The sequence below is a fragment of the Suricata suricatta genome, chromosome 3, assembly GCF_006229205.1.
Source record: "Suricata suricatta isolate VVHF042 chromosome 3, meerkat_22Aug2017_6uvM2_HiC, whole genome shotgun sequence".
Taxonomy (NCBI): Eukaryota; Metazoa; Chordata; class Mammalia; order Carnivora; family Herpestidae; genus Suricata; species Suricata suricatta.
In genome coordinates, this window is record NC_043702.1 from 45,586,914 (window position 1) to 45,613,910 (window position 26,997).

Below are 26,997 nucleotides of genomic sequence, written 5' to 3' on the forward strand. Positions count from 1 at the left end.
ATCATGACCTGAGCGGAAGTCAGATGCTTAACCGACTGAACCATCCAGGTCCCCAAAAATAAAATTAAACTTTTAAAAACCTAATAATAATTTTTAAAAATACAAATCAGAATCCTTTAGTTAAGACAGTATCTAGAATGAAATATATCTTTAAGAGGATACAATGTTATCTTTTAACACTACTCATACTGAATGGAAATAGATCTGTCAACCAAGGCAAGCAGTGAAAACAGTGCGTGTTTTTTTAAGTTCAATATTGATAGTTTTACTATTAAAGAAAATCATGAATTATCCTTCAATATAACTAGTTCACATTTAAATACAGAATAGGATATTCTATATTTGGATAGAAAAGTGTGTTCTTCCACTTAAATTTCTTGTTAGACTGTTTATTGTTTGGAGTAAAACTTACCTATCTACAGAAACTTCCAACTTGGGTTTGCAGACATTGTCTTCACCACAATCAAGCAAAATATGGGCCTAGAAAAAAGCATTTTATTTTTTCTATGTGAAAAAACATCAATACAGGACACATATGCACTGTAAATCAATATATATGGATGTATGTGAATTTATACAAACATACACACGTTTATATACACTCATCAAGTTATCTGAAATAAAGTGTCATGGCTGCTTATTTTTAAATGGGTCAGTGTAGCTAGTCAAGAATGAAAAAGAAGAAAAATATCCAGAGGATATAATACAAATAGTTGGAACCTTTTAGTTCTATCTCAACTTAAGCTGTTATGATTTTGAAATGAAGTGTTGTGTAGAGAGAAAGTAACAGTCAAGAAGTGAGGATTCAAAAAAATAAGAAAGAAATGAAGATTCAGCGTGAACCTGCTGCTGCTAGCTAAATTGTGTGATCTTGGGCAAAACAAATTTCCCTTTTAGAACTTCTTGTTGCAGACTGTGCCTCTGACAGCATCCTGGAAACATGGGGCAGAGTGTCAAGGAATAAGGAGTTATGGTGCATGGCAGCGATTCTGACAGGCAGACCGAGGGGAACAGAAACTGGACATGAGGCCAGAGTATGCATGACCATTGGAAGGAGGTGAAAGAGAAGGAACAGAAGTACTGAAGTTAGCCAATCCAGGACGGGTGAAATAAGCAAATCTGTATTTTCTTCCTCTAGATCTGGCTGTAAGTGTGGAGGCTACAGCAGTATGGAACACTCAAAAGACAAAAACAGGGGGAAGGAGCAGAAGAGATTGGGCAGAATGTGAAAGAAGGAAACACAAAAACTGTAAAAAGAAGAAAGAAAAAAAGATGAAGCCGTTCTTGGTTTGTCTGTTGTTAATATTCAAAGAGTTTCAAGCCCAGGGGAAGACAAAAAAGAAGAGAGAAAATGATTTAAAGGGGGAAAATAATGAGAGGCTGCCTCTTCCAAGTCACCAGGGATAAGCAGCCACAAAGAATAAAATTATATGATACAGATCTTAACTGTCAATTTAGTCGGAATGAAACAACTATATACGTGAATTAATTAAATGACACAGATGTAAGCAGTTGCTATGCACTTCAACAAAGGGGAGGCGGGGAGAGGCAGGACTCTTAGAAGAACTTTGTGGAGATTCCATAAGTCATACCAGATACATCCATTGCCAAACTAGTTTAAGAATAAAAAGTAGATTTTGTAGATAATAACAGTAACTAGTGATATGGTGAGTATTAAGAGACCCAGTCAATACGAGTATGTGATGTTTGGAATAAGATGTATGAAATATTAATAATACTGTGGTAAAGGGATATTTGCCTAACTACTACTCTACGCAGAAGGATTTAGCTGGCATTGGCGTAACCACAGAATCAAAGTATGCTATTAGGAAAGACGAGTTTCAGAAATGGAAAAGCACACAGCCATGTTCCATTCACAGAGAACCAAGTCTTTCTATATTTAACGTCTTGCACAGAGTAAGAACTTAATCTGTATTTGAACAAATAAATGGAGGGCAGGAAAAAAAGCCACTCTTCCTGTGTAGGCAGCTACAGAAAGGGAAGCTCAACAGCTGCCTGGTCCAAGACAATAGCCACGAGTGAGTCACTGGTGGCTTCTGAGCACTTGAAAGGTGTCTAGGGTGACTGAGAAATTGATTTTCAAATTTTATTCAATTTTAATTAATTTAAATAATTTAAAAACTGATACTTGATTCCGTTACTAGAAAACTGTTAGTATGTTACAACAACTTGGGTGTGTGAATCTACTTCTTCAACTATAAAGTATATGAATTCCAAACACAGAAAAAAAATATTTGATAAAAGCTTTAGCATCTGAATTGAGACGTGCTATAATCATATAATACACTCTGGGTTTTGAAGACAGCAAAAAAAAAAAAAAAAGAATGTAAAACATTCCACTAATAACTTTAATTGGATTATGTGCCGGAATGATAAACACTCGGATACTGTTAAGGGCTGATTTGTGTCCCCCCCAAATTCACATACTGGAGTCCTGAATGTGACTTTATCTTGGAGCTGTGGTATTTAAAGAGGTAATTAAGTTAAAATGACACCATTAGGGTGAATCCTGATGCAACACCAAATATAAGCGTGGGACACAGCGGCGCCTGGTGGCTCAGCGGGGTAAGCGGCCAGTTTCAGCTCAGGTTTGATCTCATGGCTCATGACTTCAAGCCCCGCACCGGGCTCTGTGCTCACAGCTCAGAGCCTGGAGCCTGCTTCGGATTCTGTCTCCCTCTCTCTCTGGCCCTTTCCCACTCATGCTCTGTCTCTCCTTCAAAAATAAACAAACATTAGGACAAAAAAGACTGGGACACAGACACAGGCAGAGGGAAGATAAAAGGAGAAGATAAGCATCTATAAGCCAATGAGAAGAGGCCTCAGAAGAAACCAAACCAACCTTGCCAGACACCTTGATCTCAGACTTTAAGCCTCTAGAACCCAGAAAATAAATTTCTATTGTTTAAAACAAGACACCCAATCTGTGGCTTTTCATCACAGCAGTCCTAGCAAACTTTTTATTATTAAGTTTAATTTCACCTGTTTTCTACATAAAGAAAAGGTTGCTAACTAGCAAATTTAAAACCACAATCATGGCTCATGTTAATCTTTGTATGGAACAGCAATACTCTATGAAGAAAGTGTGGAAAAAACAGTTTGTAATATGACCAGTGAAATGAAGGGCACATTTTAGAAAGAAGTAAACAATGGGAACAAAGGGTGGATAATTAACATAGAAACGAGATTACATAATAAAGCTAAGCAGGTAGAAGAGAGGACGCCCTTCTCTCTTCTCTCTCTCTCTCTCTCTCTCTCTCTCTCGTATACACACACTGTTGAAACAAATGTAGGGCACAAAGGAAACCACAATTCAAGTAATGGAGAGGGGAAGAGGAGAAAAGAAAGCTAAATACTATTACTAAAGTTATTATTTCTCTCCAAGGGGCTTCAAAAGTTATCCTACTTAATCAGGTAACTTTAAAACTGTATTGGCATTAAAGAGACTGGTGATCTCAGTAAGCTACTCAAAAGTAATGTTAACACCAAACAAGGATTTCCAAACAATTCTACAATTATAAAGAGAAAATAATCATAACTCCTGTATCAAAACACATAATGTAAAATGGTCAAGTCACAACTTTTTCAAAAAGTATAAAACCGAATGACATCCTAAAATGCTCAGATGTTCCCTACAGTTAACCAACAAAATACTACATATCCATTAAAAATAAGAAATAGAAAGAATATGAGCTAATAAAGAACTACATTTTCAAGTTCTATATTGCTGGTATAGAAAGTGTATATACATACATATACACACACACACACACACACACACACTGTATATGATACAATGATTGTTCATATACAAAGTAAAAAACAAATTGTTAAAATATAAAAACAAAAAACTTTAAATACATTTTAATTTGTCTTATATTACCTTACATACTCTTCTCAAAATTATAAATTAAAAAAAAGTATGAGATCTTAGTAACTTAGGCAAAGAAGAAATAACAACCTAAATTTAGGGTAAAGCATTCTGTGCAAGTAGAACTATTAATTTAACAGTAAAAATATGTAATAAAAAAGCAGAAGAAATGTAATAACAGTATCTGAATACATGGGCTTTACATTGAACTTTCCTAAATATTATATATATAAAAATATTATATAGTATAATATAGTCCTTATCAAATTTTGTTTGATTAGGTTTTACGAAAAGAATGCCTTCTGTATTATATTTACTATGTGTATACATATGCTATTTTTTACAATTAATATGTAAATCAAAGAAAACATAGATATAAAACTTACTTAGCAAAACAGTATGTAATACATCAGTACTTTGTTGTCCTTGAACTATTTTACTGTTTTATGAACACGACCCTGTTTTTCTCTGCATATAACTAAGTTCTCTGTGGCTTCAAATATCTCTGACCTTCAGATTTCTTCCCTCTATCATCTTTGACTAGAAACCCAAGATTTTATTTTATTTTTAAATGTCTTTTTAATGTTTATTTATTTAAAAACTTTTTTTAAGGTTTTATTTATTTTGGATATTTAGAGATACGTGGAGATTGTACAGTACCTGTCGACTAACGTTGGCGGGAGTGAACTGGTTAAGGATAGGTTGCAAGCCTGTCACATCAGCAGCTGTTCTGTAATCCAACCGATACTCCATAAAAACAGTAATTGGAGTAAGTTTGTCTCTAAATTCAGATTCATCCTAGAAACAGAAAAGCTTCTAGTCAATGATAACATCAGTCTATGACATCAAACTATCTGGAGAAATCTGTAAGTGAACAGTATAAAGGCAGCCATGTTCAACCTTGATCCAATTCTACCAAAACTCGGGAAGACTACAATTATATAAGATTAAGACCAGAGTGTCCAAAAAGACTGATTATTCAGCAAGGAAACTTAATTTTTGTTTATAATACTTGATTTATACAAAAATATACAAGGCATATTAATAAAACAGGCACTCCACAGCCAATGGAATTAGAAGATTGCTAATAATTTTTCTAAGTTTATTTATTTATTTTGAGAGAGGCCAAGAAAGGAGGAGAGAGAGAACCCCCGGCAGGCTCCAACACAGGGATCGACCCCATAAACTAGGAGGTCATGACCTGAGCCAAAGCTGAGCTGGATGCTGACTGACTGAGCCACCCACTCGCAAGGCCCCAAAGATTACCAACGATTTTTAAGCTGCCCATGTATTCCCTCCTCATTTCTTCCCTCAGCCTTTCTTCTCAGGGGTAACTACCATTCTAGATTTTAAGTACACCATTCTCTTGTTTGTTTTCAGTAGTTTTACTATATTGTATATATGTCCTTAAACAATACGTTCTTCTCTTTGCTCTCTTTTTTTGTTTATTTAAAAGTGAGGTCATATGCACTCTTCTGTGATTTGCTTTCTAGTCAACATTCTTGTTAAGGTTTATCAGCGCTGTTGCAAGTAAGTGAGGTTAATTTTTACTGTTGAGTAATAGTTCATCATATAATAATAAACCCATAATGTATTTATCCATTCTCCTATCAAAGGTTATTTGGATTGCTTTGGGATTTTTGTTTTTGCATATATACATATTTATGCATATACAAAAATATATATTCTTTTTTATATATTCATATATAATATACATATATATTCTTCTATATAATGGCAAATAGGAGGCTCAAGTCGGACCCCTGGTTTGCAAAAGTCCCCAGCTGAGTCTGAATTCCTGTGCCAGTGGGGTCCACAATTACTGTCTATCCTTCCCCAGACACTCTGGCTCACATATTTGCATACAACTCACAAGTCAAATTTTGCCAGTGTAGTTTTTTAACTGGTTTCTTTTCTTTTTTTTTTGGACCCTGGAGATTTCTTTTATGTTTTGAGAGCTTAGCAGTATTTAAGAAATAGGTTTGTTATAATTTATTCAGTAGCAATGTCATAGAAAGGCCAGTTGGAATATCCAGTTTGCCAGGAGTAAAAATCCATTACATTGGATTTGATACATTAAAAAGCTAAACTTTCTCAAGTATATTCTTCTGTGTTTTCCTTTTGATTTAATATCAAAAAATTCATACAAAGTGAAAATCATTTAGATGAAAAGAAAAAAAAGTAGTAAAAAGTAAAAGATAATGAAGGAGAAAAGTATCTTTTACCCGCAGATATGCTATTAGTTCCTCACACTGCATCTGTCCCCCCCTTGAAATAGTCATGTTCTTGGAGTGACCTGGGGACCGGTTATGGAGAAATAGTGCTCGTCGAATTGCTCCTTTTTGCTTGAGTTTATCCAAAAGAAGCTCCACCTGGAAATCTATACAAACCAAAGGATTTATAACTAATGTAATCTTTATGGACACTTATCTGTCCTAGATACCTAGAGTTTTCATGTAATCAGAGATATTTATTCCTTAAGAAGTAATTTCCTTGTAATTCACTAAAAATGTATATACACTGTAATGAGACTACAACATATTAATTCTGAATAAATATTTAATAATTATTAATCCAATGATCCCCAAAGTAAAGCCAAATATTAATTCATACAATAGATAATGAGAGTAGTAAAATAACTATCAGATGCAAGGAGGAACTCTTAATTTAGGCTGAGAGGAAGAAGTTCATAGCACAAAATATATGTGAATTGAGACTCCCACCATTAACACAAGTAGCAGCAATTTCTCATTGCATGTGATTAATAAATATTTACGAATATGCACCCCTATCAATCTATTAAACACTAGGACGAATAAACAGTTTGCATCGCCTGCAACTACTACTTTTAATGTAGCTGCTATATCAGAATGTCAGGTAAGTATGTCCCTTGTGAAGCAGGTGACCTAATATAGTTGACTAGATCAAGAATTCTATTAAAGCAAACGTGCAACCAATACTGTGAAGCATGGTGTAAGGGTGATTTCCTTTTAAGATTCAGTTCTTCTTTAAGTGACTTCTTCAATGTTAAAACCAAATTTCTAAGTTTCTCTAAATGTTAAACTTCATGTCAAATTTGGGTGAAAACACAGGGTGATTTTGCTTCCAACTCTGTTCCACCCACCCACACTGCTCTCCTTGTGTCTGTCAAACACACTAACCACGCTCCTGCCGCAGGCCTTTTGAAATGGCCATTTCCTCTGTGGAAAATACCCCTTCGGACATTCCCTTCAGATCTTTACTGAAAAGTCATCTTCCAGGGATCCCTGCCTTGCTACTCTATGTGAACTTCCCCGCGTACACACAGCCAGCACACTCAGTCCTCTTCCTCTGCTGGACTGTGGCCACTTAGCACTTGTCACTAACATACGACAAATCTTGGCCACAATTACTTAGCTCTCCTGCCTTTCTCTGTGGACCATATAAACCATTTTTTGGACAGGAAGAGTCAAGTTAGGAGTATGCCATGTGGGTTAAACTGAATGGCCCAAACCTTTTCTCCTTCTTACACTACATCTAAAGCATTCCTGCTGCTTAGATTGCTGGGGGCTTCTCTGAGACATAAAGTATGAACTTTTCAGTAGATTATCTATTTATAAACAGTGATACCTATTTCACTGATCTCTCCTTGGTAAGTATTTAACTTTCTGAAGGCCATCTTTACCATTCAGTGGGCTATTCTGTTCACAATGTGAACAAATAAATATGTATTTATATCTGAATTAAAAGTCAACAAGGTAATTATGTTGCAATGTTAAGTCTTTAAGTGTACATATTCAAATAAAGAACAATGATAACAACTATTTGAGTAACTATTCAAATATCTTAAAACATTTTTAAGTGCTATATGTGTGGAATCATTGTGTAATTTTTCCATAGAACACTTACTAAGTTTCCTGGGAAGTGCTCCTTTGCCATCTGCCTTTAAGCAGAACTTGACATTAAAACTGTAGAAAAATAAGAATATATATAAATCCTGTAATCCGGTTTAGACATATTGTTGTTTATCACCCCTAAATATCATATTTCTAATACACAGTTTACATAGTGAAGCCTTTTATATCTTTCTGCATGTCTTAATAATATTCTTGAAACATGAAACACAGGATACACAGGATATCCTAATTCATCCTTCAGTAATTTAAGCACCTTTCCTTTCATGGTATCTTGATATTAAAAAAAACATCTCTGAACTTCCTCTTAGGTTTATAAAACCTGTTGATAAATCTCAATGACAGGAATGACAGGCCAGACCCAAAATAATATCTCACTTACTAAAAAGTCCCGCCAAGCTTCCTTTAATTAGAAAGCTCCTCTAGAACAATGTTCTTCATGATTTCTTACTGGGTCACAAAATCAGTTCAATGGGTTGTGTCAACCAATATCTTCAAAAAATATATCAAATAAATGAAATTGACTTAAGGGTAAGATTTCATGGAACTTTTATTTTAATTACATACATGTGTTTACTGGATTATGATACAAAATGTATATGTGCCATAACCAAAAAGATACAAAAGCTACTGCTCTGGTTAGTAAATTCAAAGCCTTTCAATTATTAGCATAATTTTAAGTATATTAGTAGCAATTTCACAGGGGCATGCAGAGCGAATAAAGGAAAGTCCATAAAACTTAGAGCTAAAATCTTAAAAACAACTTTACTGCCAATCAATATATGTTAAGACAAAATGTTACTAAATTTTTAGTGCAATCCAATGAAAGAGATTAAATTTTGAAAAATGTTTTCTAATAATAATTCTAATATAATAATAATAATAATAATAATTCTATAATAATTCAAAAACAAAATTAGGAAAATTATTCTTTCATTAGCTTTTTGGAAGTGAAATTTTCCCAGCTTCCAATCATTCCTCACTGCATTTGTAAAAGTTCTTTGATTTTTCTGTATAGCCAAGAAACTTAAAGAAGAACAATGTTCCCCAAAGTGGGGTGCTCTTGGTGATTTTACTAGTATAAAGGCCAAGACTTTTCTTAACTTTACATTTATTTTCACATGCTTGAGAAAGGTACTGGAGTTTCTCCATCTTATTTTAAAATATTTTTAAGTAAAACATGTATCGATTTAAAGAAAAAAATTTTAATTATAAATACAGGTAGAATGAAAGTATAGCAAAAAGCATACACTAGCAGAAAATAGCATACAAATAATGGAGACTTGAGATAAATTATATTTTTCTTTAGAAACTAGTAAGGGAACAAGTAGAAGAACAATTATATTATACTGGTCATATAATAGATTTAATATTTATAGTACTTTTCATACAGCTATTCACAGATATTAAATCTGGAAAAGATCATATCCTTTAAAAATTAAACTGTTCATGGATCTGTTTAGAATTAAATATAAATAAGTTCTGAGATATTATTAGTTTTTTCTTCTTTTTTAATATATTCATTGAGCATGCATCATTTTTTAAAAATTAAGTTTATAGTAGTTTGTAGCATATTTCTAGAGCCTTCTACATATCTATTCTGGAACAATATTTCTATAATCCAAGATATGAAAAGAGAGTAATACTCATAGAAACTGTTCTGCAATATTTCAGCCCCTCTTCTTCATTTTCAATTATTTTCATAATGACTGTACCAATAATCACAATAATAACTATTATTAAACTAATGCCCTTACCAGGAAACTTTGAGATCTGTCCCAGGCAGTGGGCAGGTTTTATTGTCTTGATTTAAAATGCTAGGGTACACTTCAAGGCCAGCATTTACAGTGATAACTGGTCTGGCCCTGGTTTAAAAAAAAAAAAAAAAAAGGAAACAGAGAGCAAAATGTTATTTAAAATATTATATTGATCTAAGCATTTTAGGTTTACATTCCCTGCATATTTAAGTACAATGTTTACCAAAGCATTGTTTATAACAGCAAAAAGAATAAAAACAACCTAAACACAGAATGACAAATTGTCCCTGTTGGCTGAAGACAGTCCTGACTTTAGCACTGAAAGTCCCACATCCTGGAAAACCCCTCAGTTTCAGGCCAACCTATCTGAACTCAATCCACTAAAGCAGAATCGTTAACCAAGTTGTGGGCATCCACCTAACGCAATGCAATACGGTAGGGGAAATGAATAACATAAATCCGTTTGTGTGGGTATGAAATGATCTCTAAGATAATTTTCATTATGACAGGAAAAAAACTCACCATGTACAAAGGATGCATGCACAAACACACACACATCACTGTGGTAGGGTATACTCATAAACTAGTAACCGGCGTGAAAGAAGTATGTTATCTTCGTTTATGCCCATTCTGTACTGTTTGGGCTTTTACTACATGCATTTTTACTACATGTATTACCTTTTAATAGCAAATTTAAAAACTGAAATAGTAAATTAAAATAAATAATTTTTCAAAGTTCAGCGCACAGGTTTAAACACGTGGCCCCAAGAGCCACAATCAAGTTGACTCAACATAAATTCCATCACACAGAACTAAGGTTACTTATTCTGGCATGTATAAACATAGCCCATAAAAGCGTAAGCACCTTAATCTACTTGGGATGCCAGATGATAGTCTAAAGCATGAGGAATTGATAAAATACAGAGAACAACCAAGAATATAGGTGAAGCTGAGAAGTGCAAGGTTATGTGAATTTATATATATTGCTCTAATAAAAATATTGATTTGGGAAGCCATTACACACTGCCCCCGTGGTCACAGAATGCTGGGCATAAACATCAAGTTACCTTCTTGACTCTTAGAGGAAAATGTAAAATATAAACTTTAAAGAGAGATTTAAAACATAGGAGAACATCTTTGAACATAATTTAAAGAACAAAGAGGGAAAATTCTAAACGAGTTTCTAAATAAAAATTCTACACCTTCTTCTGCTTTGGGATTTCCTTGTATAAATACCGATCAACTGAAGCAAGGCTTGACTAGAAAGAACAAATTTTATCATTACTTCAAGAAAATTAAACTGAAATTCAAGCACTGGTATTTAAATATAAAACTTTCAAATAGTTCAGAATGTTCCTATATTACAGGATATGGAAATGTGCTCACCTGTATAATACAGCTCTATCTACACCAAAAGCTCCTACAATTAAGTCTTAAAAGAGAGTAGAAAAACATGTAAATAATAATAATAATAATAATAATAATAATAATAATGGTTTTTAAATTCATATATCATTCTATAAAACTTTCAGTACATGTAATAAAGACTTAGACATAGTCTCAAAATTATTCTTCATTAAGTGGTTGTAAGGTAGTATCTAAAAGGCAAAAACATATCAAAGCTCTAAATAAGGTATCAAATGGCAAACACTCAGCGTAAAACTAATCTTTCATCCAGGTAAACAATAATCTTCTTAATGGATATTTTATAAAAATTAGCAACAATAAGGAAGTGTATACCTCCCAAATGCATATACTGCTCAAAGGAAAAAGTTTTATAAGTGCCTGTGGATTTTACAATTTCATTGCAAAATTTCATTGTAAGTTTACGTTTCATCATAAAATTTTTTCAATTTGTTATAAAAACAAAACAAAACAAAAAGCACATTACAAATACACAGAATACGTAGGACAACAGATAGCACTCAAATTAGTGAGAACAGAGTGCATTAATTTTTATATGCAGCTGGGGTAATGGGTTCGTGATTAAGAAGACATGATTTAAGAGCTCTATTTCACATTATACCCAAGGTAAAACTGAGGAAACCCTTTCTAAATAGAAAACTACATACAGAACCATAAAGATAGGTAGACTGGATTACATACATAAAAATTAAGAACTTCTTTATGCCTCAGAAGTAAATGTGACAAACTGAGAAATGGGTGTGTGTGTTATAAAGGATTACTAGCTACAATATTTCAGGCACTATCATAAGAAAAGAAGAAAGAAAAACAATATCCCAATAGACACAGAGAAAAAAAAAGTAAAAAGGGAACTCACAAAAATATATATACAAATAAACAAAAATGCTTTTCCTTCCTGATAATCAAAAACTATAAAGTAGAACAAAGTAACATTTCCACCTATCATATAGTTCAGTGTTATTTTTAAAAAATAACAGATGATCCTGAGTGTAGGCACCAATGTGGGGAAATGATTGCTTACTTTGGTAAGTGCTTAAAAAAAGCTGCAAAACCTTCTTTTTGAGGGAATGGGATTATAATTTGATAATATGTATTAACAGACTTTAAAAAAAAGTACTATATCTTTGACATAGCAATTCTAGAATTTTGTCATAAGTAAATAATTAGAAATGTGTACCAGAATTATACGTAAGGATATAAATGCCAAAAAATAAACTTACAAGTAAGATCTGATACAGACATTTGATAGAATGGGAAACATATAATTCTTGTTTAGAAGGATAATTAGTAATATGAGGAAACATTTCTGATAATCTGAGTGAATAAAAAAATACGCTGGTAACAGTGCCTAAGGCATAATTCAGTTTTGTTAAAGCACTGTGTATGAATGCACTGGATACATGATATTGAAGGATATGCTTTGCTGTATTTTATAAAAGTTCTATAACAAATATATTGCATTTATAACCAAAAAATCTCCTGAAATAATAGTAACAAACAAGAATCAAATTCTTGTCCTATTTCCAAAAGCACTTCAACACACTTGTATATTGGGCTCATATGAACTGTTTCAATAATAAAGGTAAACTAAATCTTCTGCATTATATCTTATTTAAAGAATGGGCTCTTATGACCAGATCCATTATAATATTCCAAAGTATATAACTGCTAGAAAAAGGCCTCTGCTCCTGTCCTGGTTCAAACCAACAGGCAACCTCAGGCAAATTACCTTTCTCGGTCTTTTTTTACCCATAAAGATGGTATAAAAACAACTTAAGCTAGACTATATGCTTCACCAGCATTACTGGGAGAATTAAATGAGATAATGTATTTTTGATAATCACAGTGATTAGTCAAGTCTATAAAAATTTTAGATCATTAAAAAAAAACAGGAGACATTTAAAATGCTAGAACGAACATTCAACATTTTATCTGACATTTCATTACAGATTTCAGGACAACAAAGGAAGAAACTCAGAGTATGTGTTTTATATTGAAAACTCCCAGGAAATATGGCTGTCTTTGCTTCATATCCCTTCAGTAATGAGAACAGTGTCTTCAAGTATAGCAGGGGTATGAACAATACTTTTGGTATTGAATTGAAATGACTTATAATGTAAATTAAGAGAGCAGTAACTAAAACTATTTGCTGTTAGGACTGAAAAACCTAAGACATTCTTTGTATTTCTAGGAAAGTACCTGGATACCCATTTCTGTCTATATCCGTGGCTCCTTTCATTGAATAGCCAAAGCTTGGTGGCATGCTCCGAGCAGCCCATTTCCCTTCAAGGATTTGAGATGGTACAGCGTTCAAGCCTGTTAATCTTCCATTGAAAATATAAACAACTCCTTTTTTATCTTCACCCCCATAGGGAGCAGCAATTGCAATATCTGTAGGGAGAAAGGAAGGGAGGAGGGAGTTTGGAGAAAAATCAGAAGGAGGAGAAGCGGGGAGGAGGAGGAAGACAGAAGGAAAGGAGACAGCAAGGGCGGAGAGAAGGAAGTCTTAGTACTTATTTATATGGCAAAGATCTTAATGCAGCTACCTTCTACTCTTCAAAAGCTCCCCTTACAGCACTTTGCTTTTAGGGAAGAACCACATTAGCGCCTTTTTTGCTAATTGAAAGAAATCCGAAGAAGATTCGCTTTTACAAAGAAAAGCAAAACTAGCATTCAGCATTTGTTCTGCAATGAATAGCTCTAAGAGCTGCGTGCACCCCAAGCAGCAGGAGGGGCACCCTGAGCTCCTTCCCTGGGAACCAGAGGCAGCTTCCCAGCATTGAGCTGCCGTAGTGCTGAAAGGTGTCTGTGAGCATCTGTGCTTTACCTCAAACTATTTTGTGCATCCATTGGCCAGATGTGTCCTGAGGTATCACAAAAGCCTAAGAATGGTTATGCTTTGATTCTGGGAAATTTGGGGGGTCTGGAAAAATTTTCCATAGACATTGATAATTGCTTCTTTGCTTCTGCTAATGAAAGTTATCATAGGAAGGCTCTAATTTCAGATAGCGGGGGGAAACCTGTATTCATATAACTCACTTATCACAATAAATACTGATTCAAAGTTTAGTAGAATGAATATTCAAAAGCAACAATCTAATTCAAGGAGATTCGAGCAAAACTGTGTCAAAATGACATTCACTTGGAGCCAGATATTCTGGGTCTGACCTTGAACAAATCTCTTAACCTTTCTGGACCTCAAAATGCCTCAACCTTAAAATGGAAGGGAGGGGACCTATTGAAAAATTCATCTAAGGTTCATTCCAGCTCTCAAAATTCTAATTTAGGTCGGCATGGCTTTTGTTTTTCAAAACAGAAGTCAGTCTGGCTCAGAAATTTGAAGGTTATGACTTTATCTCGATCTTGCTAGACTTATATAAATATAACAAAATAAGTTTGAAATTATTTCAAAAAATGAAAAATGGTCACCATAACTTTTTGAAACTCTGAAATACATTACAAATATGTTCACTTGCCTGTCTCTGCTGATACCATCGTAGACAAACCACTCACAACCTTTCCCTGGACCCCTAAAACAGCCTACGTGTCCCCCGTTTCAGTTCTTGCCCCTAAAATCCACTCTCTTCAAAATGGCCAAAGGTTAATATTATGTCATCTTCCTTCTTAAAATCCTTTATTTTCCAAAGCATTTAAACACTACCTGATTTGTCTATTCATTCCACCAGTGCTCGCCTCCCTCCCCCACCCCCAGTTCTAGCTCTCACTCACCCCTCCTATCAATTCTGGCCTTTTCCTCTGCTAGTTCCCATCTTTGGACTTACACTTGCTGCTCCCTCTGCCTTAGCAGCTCTTGCTCCAGGGCTTCTCAAGCTTTGCTCCTTCTATTTGTCCAAATCAGAGATCAAATGTCATCTGATCAGAGGTTTTTCCCCGACGATGAAGTCATGCACTCCCCCTCACTTACACTGTCTAGGCACTGTCACATTACCTGCCTTTATGACGGTCGGAATTTCGCCCATCGTGTGTTCACTTTGTGGCTCTCCCATGAAACCTAGGCTTCACGAGAGCAAGGATGTGTCTATCTTGCCTGTGACAGTCACTGTGTGCCAGTCATTCCAAACCTTCCCATACGTGAACTGCTCTCAGCCTCCTCGACGCTGCATCCCGAGATACCAGACACCTTGATCACTGGTCTTTCCTGTAAGGCCTTATGCCCAGCAGTTTCTCAAACACGGTGATGATTGCATTCTAATGTTTACAGGATTACATAAAAGTTGCCCCTATTGATGCTAAAACTTTAAGGACACGGATGGACTCTAATATATCCTGTCGTTTTTAGCATTGGAATAGGGCATGGCATGCAGTAAAAACTAAGAATTTATTATTCTTAAAAAAACAGCAGTATTTAAGAGTTCTTTTATTTTTCTTTTTTTAATGTTTTATTATTATTATTTTTAAATTATTGAAACAGAGAGAAACAGAGCATGAGTGAGGGAGGGGCAGGGAAAAGGAGACACAGAATCTGAAGCAGACTCCAGGCTCTGAGCTGTCAGCACAGAACCCGATGTGGGGCTCGAACCCACAAACTGTGAGATCATGACCTGAGCCAAAGTCAGACACTTAACCAACTGAGCCACCCAGGTGCCCCATCCTTCTTAAGTTTCAAAGGTAGGCTCAACTCCTAAATTGACATATGCATTAAGGATGTATTATTTATCAAGGTACCTGGGTGACTGAGGTCAGTTGAGCATCCAACTTTGGCTCAGGTCATGATCTCACAGTTCATGAATTCAAGCCCTGTGTTGGGATCTGTGCTGACAGCTCAGAGCCTGGAGCCTGCTTTGGATTCTGTGTCTCCCTCTCTCTCTGCCCCTCCCCTACTCACACTCTGTCTCCAAAAATGAATAAATGTTAAAAACATTTAACAATATATATATTTATCAAAATATAATTACCAAACAGAAGACAACTCTAGGGTTGAAAAACCATTTTATAAAAGTTATCTTTAACTTTTCTAAATTTCTCATTATTTTATATATTTTAATCATCTCTCTTTCCTGGCTGGCATGTTTCCAGTCTGGAAAGCCCTACTTTTTTGCACAACTGATCTCTTCTTTAATCATTTTGGTTGCTCTTTTCTGTGTGTTTCTTTCCCCTCTCTCTGAAGAAGTACTGACAAAAACTGCACTTTATACATAGCATATACAAAACATAACGTCACTGTTTTGTTTTCAGTATCCCTCTTGGGGTTTACTGAAAACCTAGGGTTTTCTAGTGGGTGTAGGTAGAAATGAAGGAATATGGGATGAACAGCTTAACAAAGAACTATTGTTATGAGGCCTGAACAAAGAAAAGATCTAGGTTATAACTAATAGTTCATATTCTCTATATAAAATGTAGATACATATAAACTGTAAGTATATATAAATAGTTACAAAAATACACATCAGATCATTTTCCATGCAAGATACCATCATTTTACAAGTTACTGTTCGGGGTAAGAAGACTTTAGGAGAAACCTGGGGAGAACAAAATCACCCTCTGTGGTATCCATTTCTAGCAGTAAAATCTGTTTGTAAAATCTCTGTAAAACTTTAGTATTTTTTTATCTGTTGTTTATAATTATTGTACTCAGAGGTAACACAGTTTGATAAAAATATAAAAAATGGAGTAAGATGTTGGCCAGACCATAATATTAAGGAAACTTCCGTTAAAGTGGCTGGAATCCCCTTAAGACAAGGTGACATCAAACGTGCCTAGGCTCTCCCCAAAAGCCCAGAGACAGTGGCCCTGCTGTAGCAAGGTAGGACCTCCGACCAAGTAGAACCTGGCTTTCTAGGTAGTTTTGTTATCAATAAGTAATAGCTTGATCTGATCCACAGCATTCTTTTCAAGTTCTATTTTAAACTTTATACCAGAGTTCCACTTGATTTACGTTATCTTGGTAGTAAAAATCATTGGGACTCTATTTTAGGAAGCAAGAGGTCTCTGTGAATGGTTCTCACTAACACTGGAAACATCTAGGGTTAATCTTAGAAATGACACTCCCAGCATGACACAGAAATACCCATGAGGCAGGAGTCGAGTAGTCTTGAAGCCTGAAAAATGTTTTCCTTTTCCACCACTACTTGGAAGATACAAAATTCAACTGTATTTTTGAAGTTTTCCCTTTAATTTATAACTTTAAGTTTTAAGAGGCATATCTCTCAGATGACTGATTATTCAAAAAACCAATAGTTCAACTCTCTATTCTGAGAGGTTTTTAAAAATCTTGATAATTTATAATCTATATTTTATTCTGAATTAAAAACCACTTTGATTTTTAAAGGTATCTACAGATACTGGAGTGCCTGGGTGGCTCAGCTCGGCTCAGGTCATGATCGCACAGTTTGTGAGACAGAACCCTGTGTCGGGCTCGGAGCTGACAGCGTGGAGCCTGCTTGGGATTCTCTCTCCGTCTCCCTCTTCCCCTGTCCCATTCTCACATACGCGCATGTGCACACATGTTCTCTCTCTATATGTCCATAGATAAACTTTAAACAATAAAGAAATCATTAAATGGGACTATTCTAAAACAATGAGCTTGTATTTTTTACTGGCCCCCACGAAGGAAGTTATGACCTCCCTCAAGACTTCTCAGATAGCCACAACAAAGTTATGACTTTAAAAATATTAAAGGAAAATCGTACCTTTGAGGGATACTATTAGAGTCCACTTTGCCTTGAGAATGTGCCCTGGGTGCTTTTATTACATTTGTATCCAAATGGACAGTAGAGGGCACTGCTGCTAAGCAAGACAGAGAGAAAAACCACCAGTCTACACTGGGCGCCCTGGGAATGCAAATGTCCTTCAGAAATTAACCATTCCAAAATTCTAATTTGAGGCTATATGAATAATAACTTATGAGAATCAATTTTTTTTAACTTTGCTCTGTTTTAAGGAAAAGGAGCAACTGTCGTTTAACCTGGAATCCTTATCACTCGAGTGCTTCTTCCCAGGAAGTTTTGCTCCTACGAACGTCCACAGAGGGGGTACAAGACTCTCAGGGGAGACAGAAAATTACGGGCCTGCTATTACTGAACTTTGATCGTACCATTGAAGCCGTCCTGGTCCAGATCTCCCAAAGGTGCTATGGCACTGCCGAACCTCGCAAAGACCTCAAACCCGTTCAGCTTGGTCATCTGGAAGTCTCCTGAAGCTCTCTGCAGGCACACCGAAACCTGCCCCACCTCCTGGAGCTTGCCATCTGAGCCACGATCCATGAAGAGTGGCGCTCCAATAAACACATCCGCGTAACTGAAAGAACAGAACCTTTTTCACCAAAGCAAGATCAAATTCCACCCATAATAATAAAAAAAAAAACTTTCCCTCTTTCCACATCTCTCCTAACGAAAGCATAACATCATTTAAATTCAAATCTTCCTCCAACTCTTTTAAGAAACTATGAGTAATTCATACAAATAACTTTATTCCTTTATTCCATGAAACTACTGAAACAAATTATGATCACAGAGGTTGTCTCATATTCATGAGAAGGTTTTGTCAAATTGGTTCCTTATATAGAAAGATTAAAAAGAAGGGGAAAGAGAAACAGAAGAAAAAATGTTTCGTTTTGGCAAAGCATTCATAAACATGAAAGGAAAACTGTTTCTGGAAACATCTTTTTAAACTTACTCATCCCCATTGATGTCAGTGGCAGCAACAGAAAATCCAAAATATGCAGCCATCTGGGTAACAAAAGGAAATGAAACGTTTACATTCTATCCAACCAGTTTTGACAGTTAATATTTGTAGTATATTTAATCAAATGGAAAAAGGTTTTGTTTTTTTTCTTCTCTGCACATAGTTTCAATCTAAATGTCTTCTCTTTTGGGGGCGCCTGGGTGTCTCAGTTGGTTAAGCTTCAAACTTTGGCTCAGGTCATGACCTTACAGATCGTGAGTTAGAGCCCAGCATCAGGCTCTGTTCTGACAGCTCAGAGCCTGGAGCCTGCTTCGGATTTTGTGTCTCCCTCTCTCTGCCCCGTCCACTCATGTGCGTGGATGTGCTCACTCTCTCACCCTCTCTCTCTCAAAAATAAACATTAAAAATTTTTTAAAAATATATAAGTAAATAAATAAGTTTCTTCTCTTTTGTTTATTCTATGAACACAATCAGGTAATGAGGCAATTTTATTTCTCTAGATTTATAGGCAAAACATATCCCATATATATCATTTCAGTGTCTTCAACACATGCCACTTAAGTCTAAGCATAACTAATGGTCCTTTCCAGGCCTAACCTATTGTTGCCCTTATTCTCCACTGCCCCCAAACTGCCACAGACACACCATCAGAAAGATACACAGTCACAGACAGAAGTTTTAATTGAGACCAAGAAGTTATCAGTGGGAATCTATGTAATAAAATAATAGATAGTAATTATTAATAGATATATAACTGGCTCTCCCTATGTAAAATCATTGCTACTCTCAAGAAATGGTTTAGAAAGATTTTGGACTGAGTTTGTTCTTGTCTTACATCTCAACTGACTACATACCAATAGTTTTGCTTTTGGATTATACACAGTACAAATGGTTTGGGGTCTATTACAGGATTATGTGTAGGGAGAAGGATGTCCAGGAGACTGCTGGCCATTACAGAGCAGCCTGGCTGGAAATAAACGTGAAAAAAAAAAAGTTCTAAAGACAGCCCAACATGCAAAGCAAAACTAGGAGAGGTGACATTTTAAAGATGAACTAAGATGAGGAATGAGTCAACAAACTGAAAAAAGGAGAGTTAGCAAAGCTTCCAAATTTTCACTGGTGGAGATTTCAGGAGGGAATGATATGGGAGATTCCTATATCATCTATTTTAGGTTGACAGAGTGCAACTGAAGAAAATGAAAGGCGCAGTCTGTATTCAGTTACAAGACCACAGTATGTGTAATAAAGTGTATTACCAAATACTATTTGGGGGTCTTAACCTTGCACGGTGTTTGGCCTGAAAGTATAAAGAAAACTGAGACAAGTTTTACCCCAGCCACTAGGATTGAAATGTTTTCATTTGACTGTAACTACAACCCCATTAGAAAGTTACCACTAACCCTATTTTTGCAAATGACCCACCAGATTTACAGCAGCATATACCTTGGCCAATGCAGTTAAGACTGAGAATGAAGAGCCCAGGTCTGTCCTAATGCAAAGCCCATGTTCCTCCCACCCCACAGCAATAAAGAAAGCGTCAAGGACTGCACATACAATCCAGAGACACACAGAGGCATCCGACAGAAGACGCTGCTCCGGTCAAAAGCTCACAGCCTCAGAATGGGAGAACCACCCCCTGCCACGACTCCACTGGGCTGTCCACTGCAGGCCGTTCTGTGCTGTGCACCAACCCTGACCGCTACGTGGGGGATGAGGTTTCTGGGGACCGTAAGTCTACTTCCTCATCCTATCAATCCTCTTGCAAAGCCCCAAAATCTCTGCTGAACAAGAAGTGGGCTTGAATCCCAGATCTGCCAACTGAGACACGATTATCTTTTCTGTAGCTACTGATTTTTCCTTTGTCACTACTAACTGGGCATTTAACTCTGAGATATACAAAACAAAACGTTACAAAATGCCTGGGCCTGAAGAGAACGTCTAGTACCTAACAGTACTACTTTTTAACTGAAGAATGTCTTATTTCTTGAACTACAAATAAAGTTTACTTATAACATCTATAATATACACATCTGTGCTATGTTTTGTTCTGCATAAAAAAAAAAAGAAAAGGCATAGATCATTCCTTAAAGGAGAATTTAATGTCATCAGCAAAGAAAAAGGAAGTTCTGTGGTTTTGTGTGTATGACATGTATGTGTGCAATTTGTGGATTTCCTTAAAAAACAAGCCATAATGTGCAATTACAAAAGGCTTGGTTTACACCAATTACTTTTGTTTGAAACAAAGGTGAATTCTTTAAAGCCTGTTTTATATTTACAATATTAAATATTAAACCAATATTCATTACATATTCAATGTAAACCATTATGATACTTCCAAGAAAAGTTTTAAGACATTATTACAAAATGCTGATGTAAGGAAAAAAATTTTTTATAAGCATACCTGCTCACCAGTAAAATTGTGTAAGGAGGACATGTTTTTCCCATCATAAATATAAACCTATGGAGGAAAAACAAAAGCATATGAAATATAATAAAATATAAGATAACTCAGATTTTATTTTTAGATTCCTTTTAATTTTCCTACCATTCCCAAAGTCCTTGCTGCTCTTGGAACGCCTGAAACGAAGTCTGAAAAAACAAAACAAAACACCATAATTACTCATTTTCAAGACCAATACTGAAAACTGCAGGAGGAAATGGATAGCTCAGAAAGCTTTAAGTTGTTTTATTATTTCAGTAGAAAACAACAATAAAAATTCTTAAATGGTACTCCATAATAAATTATCATAGTATTTTTTAAACACAAGATCAAATCTTTACAAAATACAGAAAGATTCTTGAGAACCCTCAAAGAAATTCATGTGTGCCCTTAGGCATTTGCAATCTTCTTAAAAAGAGGACAGCTAAGACAAAGTGACCTAAGAACAAAGAAACGCTGCATATACAGTAATGAAAAATAACACAGAGCAAAGTGAGACTGGGGAGAGGAGGCTGCAACACCGAAATGTGGTCAAAATTAGGTGAAGTCCGCGATTCCTGAATTGAGTTCTGAAGAAAGATGGATGGACAGAGGGTGGGGTAACAATCTTACAGACAGAGCCCAGAAAGCTACAAGTTGTGTCTACTGCAAGAAGGAACTAAGCTCTCCAAGAGGACCAAATCTGCTGACAGCAAGAAGGAAGGAGCTGAAGAAAAACTGAAATGCTAGGAGCAGGAAAGGAGCAGACGGGGAAGATACAGGGGTCCCGGGCGACCGGCGGGTTCAACTTCCAGGGGCTGTAGAGAAAGTTTAACAGACCATGTTCGCGGCAATGTACTAACGTCTTCCCCATTTCTCCTGTTATATTCTACAATGATGGTAGCAAAACCCTTTAACTGCTGAGGTTTTTCAACACCACCCGTTTTGAATGCTTAGTCTATATTTTTTAATAAGGATTAAATATAATTCAAGTGCATCATACCATCTATGCCATCACCATTGAAATCTCCGACAGCCACGGAATAACCTGAATAGGGAGAACAAAATGTGAAACACCATCAGGGCACAGCCACCTACAGCATACTTGCTGAGTTGGCTTTCCGTGAAAATATTTTTAAGTAGGGTTGACCCTTGAACAACAAGTTTGACCTGCACTGGTCCACTTATACACAAGTTTTTTTTTAACAAATACAGGCCACTACTGTAAATGTATATTCTCTTTCTTATGGTTTTCTTAACACTTTCTTTTCTCCAGCTTACTTTGTTGTAAGATTATAGTATATAATACATATAACATACAAAATACATCTTAATTCACTGTTATTGCTAAGGCTTCTGGTCAACAGTAGGCTATTAGATTTAGGGGGAGTCAAAAGTTACATGTGGGGCACCTGGATGGCTCAGTTGGTAAAGTGTCTGACTCTTGGTTTTGGTTCAGGTCATGATCTTATGATTTCATGATCTCATGATCTTGTGAGATCAAGCTCCACATCAAGCTCTGTGCAAACAACACAGAGCCTGCTTGGGATTTTCTTCCACCACCACCCTAACCCCATCCCTGCCCCCTGCCCCTCCCTTTTTAATTTACATGCAGGGGGCACCTGGGTGGCCCAGTCAGTTAAGCATCCAACTTCAACTCAGGTCATGATTTCAGTTCGTGAGTTCAGAGCCCCACATCAGGCTCTGTGCTGACAGCTCAGAGCCTGGAGACTGCTTTGGATTCTGTGTCTCCCTCTCTCTCTCTCTCTCTGCCCCTCTCCTACTCATGCTCTCGCTCTCAAAAACAAACAAACATTAAAAAAAGTTTTAAGTTATCTATTAGTATTAATCATTATATAATCACTCTTAAATTTTAATTACTGAAATATAACATAACTAAGTATTCATTATCAATTTGAAGTTATGTTCTTATAACTTATGTTAAAAAAATCTTCATCTATTTCAACATAAAAGATTTTCCTACTTAAAGCAGCAAATGCAAATTAGGACAAATACACTGCAACTCCATAAAATGAATCTATATATTGGTTTTACTTACCCAAGTAACTGTCATCAAAAATAGCTTGAGCAGTCCGAGTGGCCAACTGGTTATTATACTGGATGCTGTAAACTTTGGGGTCATATTTAGATACAATTTCTGCCACTTGATCCGAAATTAGCTGACCTGAAAAAAATATATATATATAAAAAACTTTCTAGTGGGAGTTTATGATGCAGATGATGGATGGCACCAGTATAAGAGGAAGAAGTATTCAAGGGGCACCTGGCTGGCTCAGTTGGTGGAGCATGTGACCCTTGGTCTCAGGGTCGTGAGGTCGAGCTCCACATTGGGTGTAGAGATTACTTAAAAATAAAAATAAAATCTTAAAAAAAAAAAAAGGAAATAGCATTAAAGATGAGTATTTCTAATTATTAGCCTTAAATAACTCTCCATAATACTCAATCTGAAATTTGTTATCTTTAAAGTCATAATTACTTCTGTTAAAGCTAGCTCTTAAAATCAGTCACTGCCAGGAACACCAGGGTGCCTCAGTGGGTTAAGCATTTGACTTTATTTGGCTCAAGTCATGATCTCACAGTCTGAGAGTTCGAGCCCCACGTCAGGCTCTTAGGCTGACAGCTCAGAGCCTGGAGCCTGCTTCAGATTCTGTGTCTTCCTCTCTCTCTCTCTCTCTCTCTCTCTCTCTCTCTGTCTCTCTGTCTGCTGGTCCCCCACTCATGCTTCTCTCTCTCAAAAGTAAATAAACATTATGTTTAAAAATTAGTTATTGTTGGGGCGCCTGGGTGGCTCAGTCGGTTAAGCATCCAGCTTCGGCTCAGGTCATGATCTCACAGTTCACGGGTTCGAGCCCCACGTCAGGCTCTGTGCTGACAGCTAGTTCAGACCCTGGAGCCTGCTTCTGATTCTGTACCTCCTTCTCTCTGTGACCCTCCCCTGCTCACGCTGTCTCTCTTTGTCTCTCAAAAATAAATAAAAAACATAGGAAAAAATTTTTAATAAAAAAATAAAAATATAAAAATTAGTTATTGCTAGCAAACAAAAATTATGAATACAAGATCTGTCTTACATCACACACACACAAAATGATGTTGAATAACCGAAACATTTAAATTAAGGGCTGTTTCCCAACCAAATCCATTAGAACTTGGAAAATCGGGGGTGCTGGGTGGCTCAGTTAAGCATCCAACTTTGGCTCAGGTCATGATCTCGGGGTTTGTGAGTTCGAGCCCTGTGTCAGACTCTGTGCTGACAGCTTAGAGCCTGGAGCCTGCTTCAGATTCTGTGTCTCCCTCTCTTTCTGCCCCTCACCTGTTCATGGTCGCTCACTCTCTCTCTCTCTCTCTTTTTAATAAACATTAAAAAAACTTTTAAGGAATTTGAAAATCTACTGAAATAATTACTTTTACTGTTATAATAAAAATGATTGGTTCAATTAACTTTTTTCCGACAAATTATTTGGGTACCTTTATGAAGAGGCATGAATATGTGAGTTCACTTTTCTTCACAACCTTAAGGTAGACAAGAAATCTAAAGCACTACACAAGAATCAGAGTGTTCCCTACCCCAAGAAAAGTAGGCTGATTTATCAAAGATCATCTCCATAGATGAAGAAAATAATCTCTTCATTTCTTCTGTTTTAGAAAGAAATTCACAGCTAACATTTATCAGTCTGTTCCAATCTGTCCAGTCACAAAGGTTAAGTCTAAAGGGTAGGAATACTTTGTTTGGGTCAATAATTTATCCTCTGGGCCTAAATGATACCTCACACATAGCAGGAATTCAATAAATATTTCTTGATGAAAGAATACAGGAAAATTCCATCATCTCTTTTAAATAAAACATAATTTTCTCTATTCGTACAGAGATAATTCTGAGATCCATGGAAAAAATTCATTCTGACATACCTATTAATTAATTTAGGGTAAAACTTGATAATTTTAATCTCATTAGAACAAAACATTCTCTGCCTAGCCACTGAGTCTTTCAGTTACATTTCCTAGATGATTTACTAATAAAGCTCAAATCAACATGCTATCAATTGTCTCTATCTGTCCTAATTTTTTAAATAGGAATGAATACAGATACAGCATAATACTCAAGGTATTAAAACAACTAGTCATCTAAACATGTTCTCAGCTGTGTCTCTTAAGAAGGCAGAGAGAACAATCAGTGCTGACTGAGAACCCCCAAATCAGTCCTCGGTTCCCAGGCATCCCCAGCAGATGTGTCCCTCCCCTCCACCGAACTACATGACGAGCGCTGTTCTCTTACTAGCAAGTAATAGTATCTCCCATTTTAATCACATAAGCAATTAGAACTATTTTTGTGTTCATTTTAAAACTGTAAAACTCAATTACAATTTTCCTAAATCATTTCATTTTTCGATAAATAATTCATAAAAATCCAAATTCTTCTCTCATTTAGTGTGTCTCACACGATGATCCATCTTTCCCTGATTTTTCACTTTTCTTCGTTCCCCCCATTGCCATCCATTTCGACTTTTCACTCATTCCCATTTCTCATTCCTTCTTATTTTCTTTCTATGTTTTCCCCTTCAGTAAATCTCTTTCTTTAGTTTCACTCTCTATGAAACAGAAACAACCATGGGTTTTCCTACAAAAAAAGCAAGTAAGGAAAGAATAGTGTAGAATACAAGATCTAAAATTCAGAATCAGAAAGTAATTGCACATCCATGCAGTCACAGGTTTTTCCAGTTCCAATGCTTAAATATCAGAATGCTAAGAAACAAAAGTTCTGGCCCTCTGAATAGCACTTTTAGCATAAAACAAATATGTGATATATTAAGTAAATATATAATTGTGTGTATGTAATGATAAATGAAACATAAAGCAAGTAGGCAAATTTAGTTGCCTGTTTTCAAATTGTCAGCAAATAATGATCTGCCATGCATTTGTTCAGATAGTAAATTTATTGGGCCTCCCAGAATGACTGAAGAATGTAGTGTTTTATCTTTATATTGATGCCAGTTTAATTACATACTTTGGAAACTCCCAAAGACCCTCTATTTTTAAAACTCCCTAAAACAAAGAAGTTCATTCTTGATGTCAATTGTTAATGAAAAAATAATCATTTAAATTTTCTAATGAGCAAATTTGAAATATTTCAAAACCATGAGCTTTCAGAATGCCACTGTGTGCCTGTCATAGATCAGTTCCACACACTTCCTAATGCTTACACAACAGACTCCAGAGTACAGAGACAAAAAAGCATATGCCACAAACAATAAAAATAGTTTTAAAGTACTTTATAGATTTGCTTTATAATATTACTTTAAAAATATTGTTTATTTTCAACTAAGAATATACATTATATATGTATATTATAATATGCCACAAATTTTCTATATCTTATATGTAGGATGTTACAGTCCTTTATTTAAAAAGTACTGTGTAACAGATAGTGATTATACATTTAAATTGTATTTTTCAATTTCTTTATTTAAAATAATTTGAAAACTCTTATAGGCACATGATAAGCCAAAAAAGTATTAAACACAATAATTATTGAGTAATTTAAAAAATATTAACCTAGGGATGCCTGGGTGGCTCAGTCAGTTAAGCATCTGACTCTTGACTCTTGATTTCTTCCCAGGTCATGATCTCATGGTTAGTAAGATCGAGTCCCACATAGGGCTCTGCATTGGCGATTTGGAGCATGCTTGGGATGTTGCTCTCTCCTCTCTCTCTGTCCCTCCTCCTCATGCTCTCTCTCTGTCCCTCCTCCTCATGCTCTCTCTCTGTCCCTCCTTCTCATGCTCTCTCTCCCTCTCTCTCTGTCCCTCCTGCTCATGCTCTCTCTCCTCTCTCTCTGTCCCTCCTCCTCATGCTCTCTCTCCCTCTCTCTCTGTCCCTCCTCCTCATGCTCTCTCTCCCTCTCTCTCTGTCCCTCCTGCTCATGCTCTCTCTCCTCTCTCTCTGTCCCTC

At 35.9% G+C, this 26,997-nt stretch overlaps 1 protein-coding gene across 2 annotated transcripts in view; it reads right to left on the reverse strand.

Moving 5' to 3' along the window:
* The window catches only part of ITGAV (integrin subunit alpha V), an 88,849-nt gene that overhangs the window by 16,031 nt on the left and 45,821 nt on the right, over nucleotides 1-26,997 (reverse strand). For both annotated transcript variants that reach the window (XM_029934280.1, XM_029934281.1), the window contains 13 exons: nucleotides 23,090-23,215; nucleotides 22,034-22,078; nucleotides 21,157-21,200; nucleotides 21,013-21,069; nucleotides 18,603-18,655; nucleotides 18,022-18,224; nucleotides 13,167-13,358; nucleotides 10,929-10,974; nucleotides 9,543-9,650; nucleotides 7,781-7,839; nucleotides 6,118-6,272; nucleotides 4,553-4,690; nucleotides 413-480 (listed from right to left, as the gene is read on the reverse strand). In XM_029934280.1, the coding sequence (XP_029790140.1) occupies nucleotides 413-480; nucleotides 4,553-4,690; nucleotides 6,118-6,272; nucleotides 7,781-7,839; nucleotides 9,543-9,650; nucleotides 10,929-10,974; nucleotides 13,167-13,358; nucleotides 18,022-18,224; nucleotides 18,603-18,655; nucleotides 21,013-21,069; nucleotides 21,157-21,200; nucleotides 22,034-22,078; nucleotides 23,090-23,215 (1,294 nt within the window). The remainder of the gene's footprint in view (nucleotides 1-412; nucleotides 481-4,552; nucleotides 4,691-6,117; nucleotides 6,273-7,780; nucleotides 7,840-9,542; nucleotides 9,651-10,928; nucleotides 10,975-13,166; nucleotides 13,359-18,021; nucleotides 18,225-18,602; nucleotides 18,656-21,012; nucleotides 21,070-21,156; nucleotides 21,201-22,033; nucleotides 22,079-23,089; nucleotides 23,216-26,997) is intronic.